This window comes from Borostomias antarcticus (genome assembly GCF_949987555.1).
Source record: "Borostomias antarcticus genome assembly, chromosome: 23".
Taxonomy (NCBI): domain Eukaryota; kingdom Metazoa; phylum Chordata; class Actinopteri; order Stomiiformes; family Stomiidae; genus Borostomias; species Borostomias antarcticus.
Genome location: NC_140256.1, coordinates 17,556,758 through 17,568,816, shown reverse-complemented (window position 1 = coordinate 17,568,816; position 12,059 = coordinate 17,556,758). Strand labels below are relative to the sequence as shown.

Genomic DNA, 12,059 nt, shown 5'->3' with positions numbered 1-12,059 from the left:
AGTTAGAGGAAGATGTGTGGGTGTATGAATGTGCCTAGCTGGGAAAACACATATCTTGCATTGATTGAATCCTAGATGGATGGATGGATGGATGGATGGATGGATGGAGGGATGGATGGAGGGATGAAGGGATGGATGGATGGATGGATGGGAGGGATGATGATGGATGGATGGATGGATGGATGGACGGACGGACGGACGGACGGACGGACGGACGGATGGATGGAAAGGGTGAGAAAAAGAGAGGGAGTGAATTAAAATAATTGTTAATAAGATGACTGCATGGCTTCTCTAACATTAGAAACTTTAATCGAGGTCTCTAGTTCAAACCATTTGAGAGCAGTAGGACAGCGACAGAATTGGACAGAAGAATAAAGTAAACTGACACTAACTAGGCTACATAGTGAGCCACTGTACAACTGCTCAATGGATGTGTGCTAGAAATGGAGTCTTAAATACAATGCAATGCAAATTACTGTTTAAATCGAACACAAATAATATAATGTGGTCATTAAATGTGAGTAAACACACTTGTCCTCGCCCGCTGGGATGGTGTTTTCTAGCCTCCCTGAAGAAATTACTGAAGTAATGGAGTATTTTCTCCATCAGTGTAGGGATGCAACACTCTTACCCACTTGGCCATTCTATTTCCTAGTTATGCCAAGCTCCATGAATACCCTTTGTTTTGTCACAAGCATTAAATTGGATATCATTTTGATTTAAAGAGCAGAGATGCCTCCCAGTGTGCTGGTCTCTAATGACGGTGTTAAGCACTGGGCACCAGGCCTAATGGGGGTGGGAGACAGACGCCTCATCAGGAAGTGGCCGTCTCGCTGAAAGGAAAATAAAAATGATCAAATATCCTCCCCCAGTGCTGAAAAATAGCACGTAATGGAAACTTTTGTGTAGCTTGTGTGTATGAGTGTTTGTGCATACATGCCTGTGTGTGTGTGTGTATATGTGTGTGTGTGTGTGTGTGCGCGTGCGTGTGTGTGTGTGTGTGTGTGTGCTTGCGTGCGTGTTTGTCTGTGCATTTGTGGGAATAAGGGGATTTTGATATTCATTCTGAATGAATGCCTTCAAGTGCTCCTGTCACTGAATTGGATGGGGAGTTTACCAAGTGATGCCTTGAATGATTCATTCTTTATTGCTGGTTTTTGTGCAGGTTCAGCCATGGGTAGCTGGGATAGGGGGAGAGAGAGAGCTTGATTGAGTACGACATTATAATGTGCTCATGCTGTTCCCATCCTCAACTGAGAACAATGCACTGTGTCCTCTGTGGCACTAAAAGTGTTCACGTTCACCATGGCTGTCTATGTTGGATAACAGAAAGCAAACACACCAGCGGCAGGTTTGAGCCCTCTAGGGGCATTAACAAAAATATCCAAAAAGGTTAACTGAAGATCTTCCTTAGTCGAGGGCATGATTCTCGACGGCTCAGGCTCCTCAGACCTGGGGAAACAAGGCATTAGTGGGTCAGGGCATGAACTAGGGTGCGTTCAGAATTGCGTACTTCCATACTATATAGTATGAAAAAAAATGGATGTAGTATGCCCCAATAGATCGTACACCACATGCAGTATGGTAAAAATACCAGGATGTCTTACTACATCCGGTCATGTTTTGCAGTATGCAAGCCAGCACACTTTTCTGGCTATTCTGACACACAAACCTGTGCTCAGCTGAAATAACATCACATTTGCGAGTACACCGGAGGCGTTTTGATGAATCCCAGCTATGGACGAATGTCGCTTCATGGACAGCGACGGACGTGGTCAAATTTCAAGCCGCCATGTTATGACAAGGTAGTATGTCCCAATTGGATGCATACTGCGTGCAAAGTACGTACTTTCTAGGGGCAGCTGTAGTACGTACTGGTAGTGAAAAGTAGAAGTATGCGATTCGGAACGCAGCCCTAGATTCAATGGCCGGCGTCCAGCTTTCACCCATTGTGTACTTGGGTCGAGTCTCCCTAAGTGCGTCAGGCAGCCTTTTGTCCTTCCACCACCAGTCGACGAGCTGCACCTGTGTCCCTCGTTAGCTGAGAGCGAAGGGGGAACCGATCACCTGCCGCTGTCTGTGGTGCTGACCAGGACTCTCCAGGGCTGGCGCTCTCAGGTTGCCACAACACACACACACACACACACACACACACACACACACACACACACACACACACACTGACCTTAACCACTCAACTGCAATATGAGCTACACTTCCTAAAATGGATACAAATCTTCAGATTTATAAGAAGAAAAGCTTCAAGGTCAAGTTTGTCACCATGGGCCTTTTTAATTCATATGTGGACAATATAACCTCCAGATTTTCTCATTTTATTCATACCCTCCAGTGCCTCCCTTGTGAACATCCAGAAGGAAGCAGAAACACGGGCTCCTGTTGAGGTGTTGACAGAGGCCTGTGGGAGCCTCTCTCAGTGCTGGTAGATGTGCTAACAGAGAACGAAGAGGCCCGGCGGAGGAACCAGCATGCTAGCACGCTCTGCAGACAAAGCGCTGACAGCCACTGCACTTCAGAAGACTTACCCCCTGAGTGGCCCACAACGCCAGAACCCACCAATACAGAGCCTTATAAGGAGACAGAAAGCACTATACTAAGTAGGGGTAAAGCTACTGAAAGAGCATAGAGCAGCATAACCGTTACAGAACATAGTGATTAGGAATTGATGGAAGCACTACAGATAGATGCACAGTACTGCTATGGAGACATTATCTTTGCGGTAGTTCATGTTCACACCTTGTATTACAGTATTTAATTGTTACCTCCACCTTCCTTTTAACCTCCGCCTCAGCGACAGCTATGCGAGAGGTAATGTTTTCGGTGGCGTGTGTTAGTCCGTCTGTCCGTCCGTTCGTCCGTCTGTCAGCAGGATTACACAAAAACTACTGCACCGATTTTCACGGGACTCGATGGAAGGGTGTAGCATGGGCCACCTTAGAAGCCATTCAATTTTGGAGTTGATCTGAATCACGGGGCGGGTCCATGAGCCGTTTCTTGGTTTTGTTTGTTTGTTTGTTTTTTAGCAGGATTACACAAAAACTACCAGACCAATTTTCATGAAACTCAGTGGAGGGGTTTAGCATGGGCCAACTTAGAACCCATTACATTTTGGAGCAGATCCGAATCACGGGACGGGTCCACCGGCCGCCCAAACACCGCCAGCCATTCACCTCCATTCATCCTTTAGAGTAGGTTTACGCTAAAAATACCATACTGATTTTTATTAAACTGTAGGGGTGTAGCATGGGTCAGCTTACAACCCATTAAATTCTGGAGTGGATCCTGGGGGATCATGGGACGGGTCCACAAGCCGCCCCAAACACGGCCGGGCCGGCTATTTACCATTCATTTTTTGGACCAGGATTACGCAAATACTACCAGAGTACTTTTCATGAAACTCTGTGATGGGGTGTCGCATGGGAGAGAGAGAGAGAGAGCGTGCACGCGCACACGCGCGAGAGAGAGAGAGAGAGAGAGAGATATTACGCACATTGAGAGATAGGACAGTAGGCACACACCCAACGACCAAGTGGTCTTCCAAGACAAACACATCTATTTAATAATCCCTGGCAGGAAGTGGAGCAGGGTAGGAACATCCATTGGGGAACAGATCAAAAGCTCTCTCCACCCCGCCCCTATGGTCCCAGTCCTGTCCAACTCAATAAGCTTGGCCACCGCGAGGCAACAGAGCAAAGCCATAGGGAGCCCGGATTGGCCTGGCCCCTCCAATAAGGCTCACAGGACCACTAGCCTTCACTTCAATCACATTTTATTTCTACCCATAGACCTGGCATAAGTGTCCCGCTTTATAATACTGCCTTTTGGGTGGTTTTGTCAAGAGTGGCTGGAAAGCCCTTACAGAGAAAGGGTAGCAGGGGGAAGAAAAAAATCAAGATGTTTAGTTTAATAAATCCTGTCAACAAGGTTCTGCCTATAAACAAGTAGGGGTGGCAGATGACAAAGAGGCAGAGCCTTGTTTTGTCTCTTTGGCACACCACCTGTCATGGGTGGTAAGTAGTCTAGGAAATGTGCCATTCTAGAGGGAGGAGTCAACAGAAACGTGCCTCATTAGCATATTAGTCATAGTCATAGTCATAGTCACACACCCTTTTTTGGAGAGATTATGTGCAGTCATTAGTCATTATTTTCTCTGCTGTCTCCTTCAACACACATGCATGCACGAGTGTGCGTGCGCGCACACACAAACACACACAAACAAACACACTGTCAGATGCCATTTATGTACAGGGGCATTATGAATTGTGTTTGTGTCTACTGTTTGTGACTGTGAAGTGTTGGCTGTCGTTGGGTTTTGATTCATTTTTACACTAATCTTAAGACCTCCGTAGAACTTGGACTGTCATCCAATTGAATAAGAATATGTAGTATATTTTTATACTATACCATACTATATTATATCAATACATTTGTATTACTCTCATGTAGTAATCAATTTATTAAGAATAATGAATAAACTTCACTTTAGGTAGAACTGTGTTATTATAAGTAGTTTAACAGGTTAGTGACAACATATGTTCTGTCCTAAAGTAAACATTCCTTTGTCCCTGAGTCAATAAAGATAACACCTCTGAAGAAGAAGTCTACAGTTGTAACATGATCCCAGGAAGGACCAAGCAGCCCCATTGTCTGAGGAAGGGGGGCAAGAGCTCAGCTGATGCAAAGACCAGTTGACACCTTGACCAGTCAGAACATCAGTTGACCGTTTGTGATCATGTTTATATCCCTTGTATGCAAATTTGTTTGTCATGTGAGACCTGGCCTGAAGCCAGGACATATAAGCTGGCCGCCTCGTGAAAGAAAGTAGTATTGCCGAAGATTTGACCCTGTTAGGCATGCTCAATAAATTGATGATTCGACGATTTTGGCCTCCTTTAAGTTCTGTTTCACAAGAAGAAGATGCATCCAAAATACACTGCAAATACAATCAATTTCCTGGTTTCGGATTCAATCTACCTTTCTTGAGGTTTTTTTTCTCTCTCAGTTTTTGCTTTCCTTTTCTTGGCTAGGGTTAGGGCAAGGTTACAGCGTTCGCTATTGCAACAACATTACTGTAGGTCTATAGACTGTGTTAGAAAATAGAAGTCATGTTGTTTGTGAGTATTTGTGTTCAGACAGATGGCCATGAATGCCCTCTTCCTCACTCACCCCTCGTGAGCAACAACATGAGCCTGTAGCCATGTCTTTGCTGCTACTCGGTTTGTGCTGTAATTGGTATTCAGTCAGAACTCTGTAAATGCTTTTCAAGTTGCACCACCAGTGTGCTCTTCGACTGGCAAAGATCATGTCGGATTAGAACCTTATTTAGCGAAGTGTGCAGGAGAGCCAGAGGAATGGGGTTGGCTGGGGGGGGGGGGGTGATGAATGGGACCAGATGTGTCTTTTTCTGACCCAAGCACATTACATCTCCCCCTTCAACCAGCAATGGGGAGACCTGCAGGCCACAGAGACTCCGAGAAGCAGCCAGAATACACAGATGATAGGTCCTAAGCCGATGACTCAGATTTAAAATGGAAGCCTTATAACCATCTGAAACTCTGCGACAGGTCTATGAAGATTTCAAGCGGGGAGTTTGCACTATGCAGGCGCTAAGAGGATTTCAAAGGGAGAGTCCATTTGTACAGATACGCTTTAATGGGCTTGCTCTAAAAATGCACCATGCTTACATTTGTGCCATTACATTGTTGCGTAATATGATGTACTGGCATTGTGTCGGTACGACATGTGCGTTTGAATTAGGTCTGGTGTGAGGCTTGTTACAGTTGAGCCCAGATTATTAGGGTCATGGTGCCATAGCTCGAACCAAAGTTGTCCATCTTGTTAGCAGTTTTGTGCACACAACACTAACTGTAGTATTCCCCTAGAGAGAGAGGAGGGCCCATCATTACTGATTCACTCCCAACACCCGGCAGGGAGAGGGTAAAGGCTAGAATGACTCAAACTGATTGCAACAATATGTCAGGCCATCTCAGGTCCAATGCATTTCAATGAAAAATCCATTGATCGCTAACAAAGGCTTGTATGTATGCATTTCATCAAGCCTATTTATTTCAGAGACAGTCTTATTCCTCAGAATACCTCAAAAGGTCGATGCGATCTGCATGACTTTGACACAGTGCTGTGTTTCTTCTTTGATCCAGGGCTGAAGGTCTGGGAGGTGATGATCAACGTGTCTAGGCAGCAGGTGGAGGACTTCCATGGCCCGGAGGACTACTGGTGCCTGTGTGTGGCCTGGAGCCACCTGGGAACGTCCAAGAGCCGCAAGGCTACCGTCCGCATCGCTTGTGAGTACCCCTTCCAGCATTAGCAGATAGTGACACAGGCTTAGATTACCGCTAATAGCCAGTAGAGCACTGGAGGACAACAGGACGGATGTACTTTGTAGGATCAAACGATCCGCTGTAGAGTACGGTAATCTCAACGGACATACAGAACAGTGGAACAGCTGGCACGCCCTCCAGATGACCCTGTCCACATCAGCGGGAGGCTAGGAGGCCGAAGGCAGTAGGCCTCGGGTGCTTTGCTTCCGGTTGCCCAGTGTACACTGCAAGGGCAATGGTGAGAGTGAGTTTAACATCACCACGACTCAGGGGCTGATAGTGCCTGTTATTTCCCCACACAGACCTGAGGAAGAACTTTGAGCAGGACCCCCAGGGGAAGGAAGTGCCGATCAAAGGGATGATCGTTCTGCACTGCCGCCCCCCAGAGGGAGTGCCCACGGCAGAGGTAAGCCCCGCCTCCAACCTCAACAGCAAGCTAGAGGAGAGAAAGACCTGTAGTACACTCGGGGGGATGCGTGGGTTATATCCGCTGTGCGGCCAGGTTTAGGGTCATGATGTACAGTGTTTTGTGGATGAAGGGCGGTCAGGTGGTGGATGGTTGTGTGGAGGACAATTAACTTGCTGTCTGTGGGAAGCAGGAGGGAATCTTACCTCAACTCTGGTCGCACCAAATGCATGGATGCGCCTTCAGCAAGAACGATAACGATGTGTCTCGCTGGGATCGTTTTCAGATGAATTTTCGGAACGGTCGCGGCTATAGTGAAGTATTGACAACCAATTAAAATTGTTACAGTTGATAAAACGAGGCACATGGAACAGTCAGCAGCAAACTGCAAGATACCTCATACTGAAAGGAGTCCAGAATACTGTCGTTGTAATACGGAGAAATACGGGTGATCCGGTGCACAGGAACATTTTAGTAACAGTTTGGAGTTTCTCTGTTTCATGTAATTGAGCTCTGCTCTAAGGCAAGGTCATTAAATAATAAAAACAAAGCATGTTCAGTAAAAAAAACTATAAATAAACAAACGTACATTTGTCCCTCATACTGTACCTTATTTATTATTGATATTAGCAATTGCAGTTGTGTGGATGAAAAGACAGCAAACCCGCGCAACACTAATGTGCACCCTTGTACAGCGAGAAATGTAAACATATCAACTATGTTCATTGTGTATCCTTTGTAATTTGTCTTTGTTGGACTCACCATTGATATTTGCTCACACAAGCTATTGAAATGTTAATGAGTGTGAACGACCCCTCCATAATGCATGTGTGTTTGGAGTAGAGTTTGGCTTTAGGCACTCTTGCGTATTATGAATGATTCAGCGTGGAAGTCAAGCAATGATGTCATCCTGGTTGCTAGAATAGAATCCACCTAGTCTTTGTCAAGACAAATGAAGAGACGGAGTGAATAATGTAAAGTGCAGGACAGGCAACTGCAACCCAGTCAGTTCCCCTTCATCCTCTCCATAAAGTATTGAGATTGCAGCTGGAAGTGTAGCGGGTGGTGAGAGGGAGGCTGGAGCAGGATGGGGGTAAACTCCTGCCACTAATAGAATGTGAGTTTGTGGTTTTGATGCGCCGCAAACATGCCTCAGAGGGCCGCGTTTGAAAACTCCCTCAGTCAGCAATGATGTTGTGCCAAGCTAACGAGACTTGAGTTGCTCAGAAATGGATCAATTTTGCCTCACTGTGGCTGAAAAACGCTTATAAGCCAGTGCCTGACGAATCTGGAGTGTGTCTTCTCTGCTTTTTGGAACAGTTTGCATTAAGAAAGCAAGCATGTTAGTTGGCTAACTGCTGAAATCGACTTTTCATTTCACTTTCCTCCCCAATTATTTTTCCCTGGGCTGAAATGCATTCTGGCATTTATTTCTCTGACACACAGGTATGGTCCTTGCACTGTTGCAAACAAAAAACCAATGACATTATTTATTATGTACACTTCAGTGCAATAAACATTGAGAAATTGGTTAACTGAAACAAAACTAATGAAGGAGGGAATAAGAAAAGGAGTGAAATATTTTAATCTATCATGGTAACTATTTAAATATCTGTCATCCCTGACTACACTTATTTACCGCTACATCAAATTCCAATCAACACATTCATACAGATTTCAAGAATGAAATTAATAAAGTTAGCTAAAGTTCATGTGGGGCCATCACAGTGATGAAGAGTAATTAGCTGTTTGATATCAGAAGTTTGTTCTCTTTCTCTTTCTTCCCTCTTAATTTCCTCCTATTTCACAGATATCTGGAAGTGTGAAATCAACAGCTATAAATGTAGGCACATTCAACTCGTGTAAATCTGTACTGTATTTCTTAGATTTTTAGCCAGCAGGGAGGAACTGATTGAGAACTTGACTGGCTCCTTGTTTGTGTGTGTGTGTGTGTGTGTGTGTGAGTGTGTGTGTGTGTGTGGTGGGGGGGTGTAGGCTACCATTTCTTTTTTTCTGTTTGGCCGTCATGCCAAGGGAAGCCGCCCCACACCAGCGACCAATAACATCACCACCTCCAGCCTCTTCCTCACTCGTCCTCTCCTCCCGCTCGTCGGCCTGCCGCCGGAGGCTCTCTCCCGGGTCCGAGCGAAGCCGAACGCGGAGCGGATGACGAGCCTCATTATTATCCTAGCAATTACATTCCCTCGCCTGGCCGGAGCGGAGAGCTTCTCTCTCTATTTATTTCCCTACGATAAGACAGATCTGGGCGGAATAGTAATGCGGCCGCCGCATCGCTCGGGGGAGGAGGGGTGGCATTTGGGAAGCAGCGGGGGAGGGGAGGGAGGGCGGGCGACGCAACCCTGCTTTGTGTTCCCCCTATCTTTTTTGATTAACCTCCTGAGCGCGTTACCCAGCGCGGGGCTGGAGATAGCTCCCACACAGCCCCTCCGCTGGCGGGGTTCACACTGATACCGGCACACAGGAGGCATGCGAAGTTCAAAGCCTTCTTGATTTGTTTTGGTGCGCGTGCGTGCGTGTGTGTGTGTGTGTGTGTGCGTGTGTGTGTGTGTGTGTGTGTGTGCGTGTGTGGTTGTTCTGAAACCCTTGGGTGTTCCATGCTTGGCAGTGGCTCTGTGACACTGTGCTCACCGTGTCCCTCACTGGCATATCATCCTGCCCCCGCAGGTATTCTGTCAGTGTAGTTTAATCCTTGTAATTGTCTTGATGAGATACTCACACACACACGCACGTGCACACTCACACACACACACACACATACACATACACATACACACACACACACACACACACACACACACACACACACACACACTGTGTCTAGGTCCTCCATGGTTCCCCTGCTCTGCTTGCTGAAGGGGGATCAGTTCTAACATATGCCAGGCTCCCACTACAGGATATTTAAAATCCTAACCAATTTCGAAATCGGGTTACATCACGCACATAAGGAGAATCTTAACAGATATTCTTCGTGCGCATCTCAAACAAGCACACACAGCAAGATTTTAAAATAACGGCTCATCACACACTACAGGATCGTATCGATCCCGAGGGAGCAACGAACCACTGGTCTCGCCGTCTCACAAAGTCGGGACGTACTAATCTTAAATATCAAACATGTTTGATATTATCGGGACCGCCCCGATGGGTCTGCGAGCCGATCGGGAGGTATAAGATTGGATCTGTAAACCCCTCACATTACAAGATAATCCGGGCCGATCATCGGCCCCGACCAACTTTCCAGACCAGATTTATCCTCCGATTGTCGGGAGGGGTGAATCGGGGATAAATCGCCCCAAAAATCCTGTAGTCTGAGCCCGGCAATAGACCCAACAATCCTTCAGAAGCAGGCATGACTCAGCATATCTTATCCATTATAGCTCTGTACTGTACTGTGTGGACCCCATCACCTTGAAACTAAGTGCCCTGGAGAGTCTAGGGGTGGATGGGGTGGATAGGGGCATGTGAGGCTTTTGATTGATCTCCATCTCAGCCCCCCTCATACGTCATTGTGACGGCTGCGGTGTCACCGGTGTCACCGGTTACGTCGCTGCGCCGTCCTTTAACTCGCCCCTCTCGCTCCGCCTCCGTTTCCAAAACATTCCGTCCAATCCGTAGCTCGGGACGTAGACCGGGCGCCGGCTGAAGATCAGAGGGACTTCACCGGCAGACGAGGCGCGAGGGAGGTGACCTTCGCACGACCCCTAACGTGTGGGCACTGAAACCCCTCCGTCAAGCCTGACACTGATGACCGACTCCTAATTGAAACAAATTTGCCAATTAGGCAATTCATTTCTCACGTCCTCCACCACACACTTACCGGGCTAATTTTTGTCTCTGTGCTTTTTTGTTGTTGCTCTCTCTCTCTCTCCGTCTCTCCTTTAGTGCTCTGTAAATCTTTTCATCATTATCCTAAGGCTGTTAGCGGCGACAGGCGGCGAATGTAGAGCAGGAACAGAGGCTCGGCAGAGAGGCCAGCTTGTGCCGCGCGTTAATTGCCTTTTTCAACTCGCAAATTTCCCCAGATGAAATTGAAATAAATACATAAAGAGGAAAATGCTCTCATGCCAACGTGTCACCCGGCCGGCTCCCATCCAGTGACAGATTGGTTTAATCATGAGAAATTTTGAGTCAGTCCCCAGTCGTCCCTCTCTCAAGCTGAGTTCAATGCTCATCTCTGATGCAGAACAGGTATCATTTAATTGCGGGGAGGAATCTGGAAGACGTTTAGACGGAATTTAAGCAAAATAAGACAAATCTCCAGTCACTTCTAGGTCTGTTCTCTCTCTCTCAGAAGGAGACATCTGCTGTTCCATGTATTGTAAGTCAGATAGGCTATTTCTGCTGAAAACATGAAGCAATAATTACAAAAATACTGTATGTGATTACTTTACAACCATCATCATAATGTTTCTGATTAACCTTTGAGAAACCCACCATCCATCATTCCTTATTTTGTGTGTTTGTGTGTGTGTGTGTGTGTGTGTGTGTGTATGTGCGCGTGTGTGTGTGTGTGTGTGTGTGTGTGTGCGTGTGTGTGTGTATACTGTGTGTGTGTGTGTGTCTGTGTGTGTGGTGTGCGTGTGTGTTTGAGTGCATTCCTGTGTGATGTGAGGGTATGTGTGCTGTGTTTGTGTGTGTGTGTGTGTGTGTGTGCGTGTGTGTGTGTATACTGTGTGTGTGTGTGTGTGTCTGTGTGTGTGTGTGTGTGTGTGTGTGGTGTGCGTGTGTGTTTGAGTGCATTCCTGTGTGATGTGAGGGTGTGTGTACTGTGTTTGTGTGTGTGTGTGTGTCTGTATGTGTGTTGTGTGCTGTGTTTGTGTGCATATGTGTTTGTGTGCGTGTGTTTGTGTGCGTGTCTGTATGTGTCTGTGTGTTGTGTGCTGCTTGTGTGTGTGTATTTGTGTGTGTGTGTGTGTGTGTGTTTGCCTCAGCAGTGTGTGTTTACCCTCAGGCTTACTTCTTGAACACACCCCACGCATTTACTTTTTATCGTACCTGAAAGCTACTGAAACCTGTCAGCCTGTTCCACCACAGGGTGACTGCAATTTGCAGAAGCAGCGATGCAACTCCCTAGACCAGGGTAGGAGCAGTAAACCATTACAAAGTTTGTAATTCATAATTATTTTTCTTCTGTGACTTTGTTATTGGTAATTGGTTGTGGCGTTCCTCTGATGCCTAACGGCTTTGGTTGTTGTGTAGCATAACCGCAGTTGGAGGGTTGTGAAGTGGTTTTATATATGAATATTACATAAAGTATAGCTGTGGTCGATGGTTGA

General features: G+C 46.4%; 1 protein-coding gene across 1 annotated transcript in view; it reads left to right on the top strand.

The window, feature by feature from the left end:
- unc5db (unc-5 netrin receptor Db) overlaps window positions 1-12,059 on the top strand; it is a gene marked incomplete at both ends in the record, with an annotated part of 125,157 nt that overhangs the window by 77,977 nt on the left and 35,121 nt on the right. Inside the window, 2 exons of the mRNA XM_084456883.1 lie at window positions 6,177-6,320; window positions 6,659-6,762. Of these exons, the coding sequence (XP_084313009.1) occupies window positions 6,177-6,320; window positions 6,659-6,762 (248 nt within the window). The remainder of the gene's footprint in view (window positions 1-6,176; window positions 6,321-6,658; window positions 6,763-12,059) is intronic.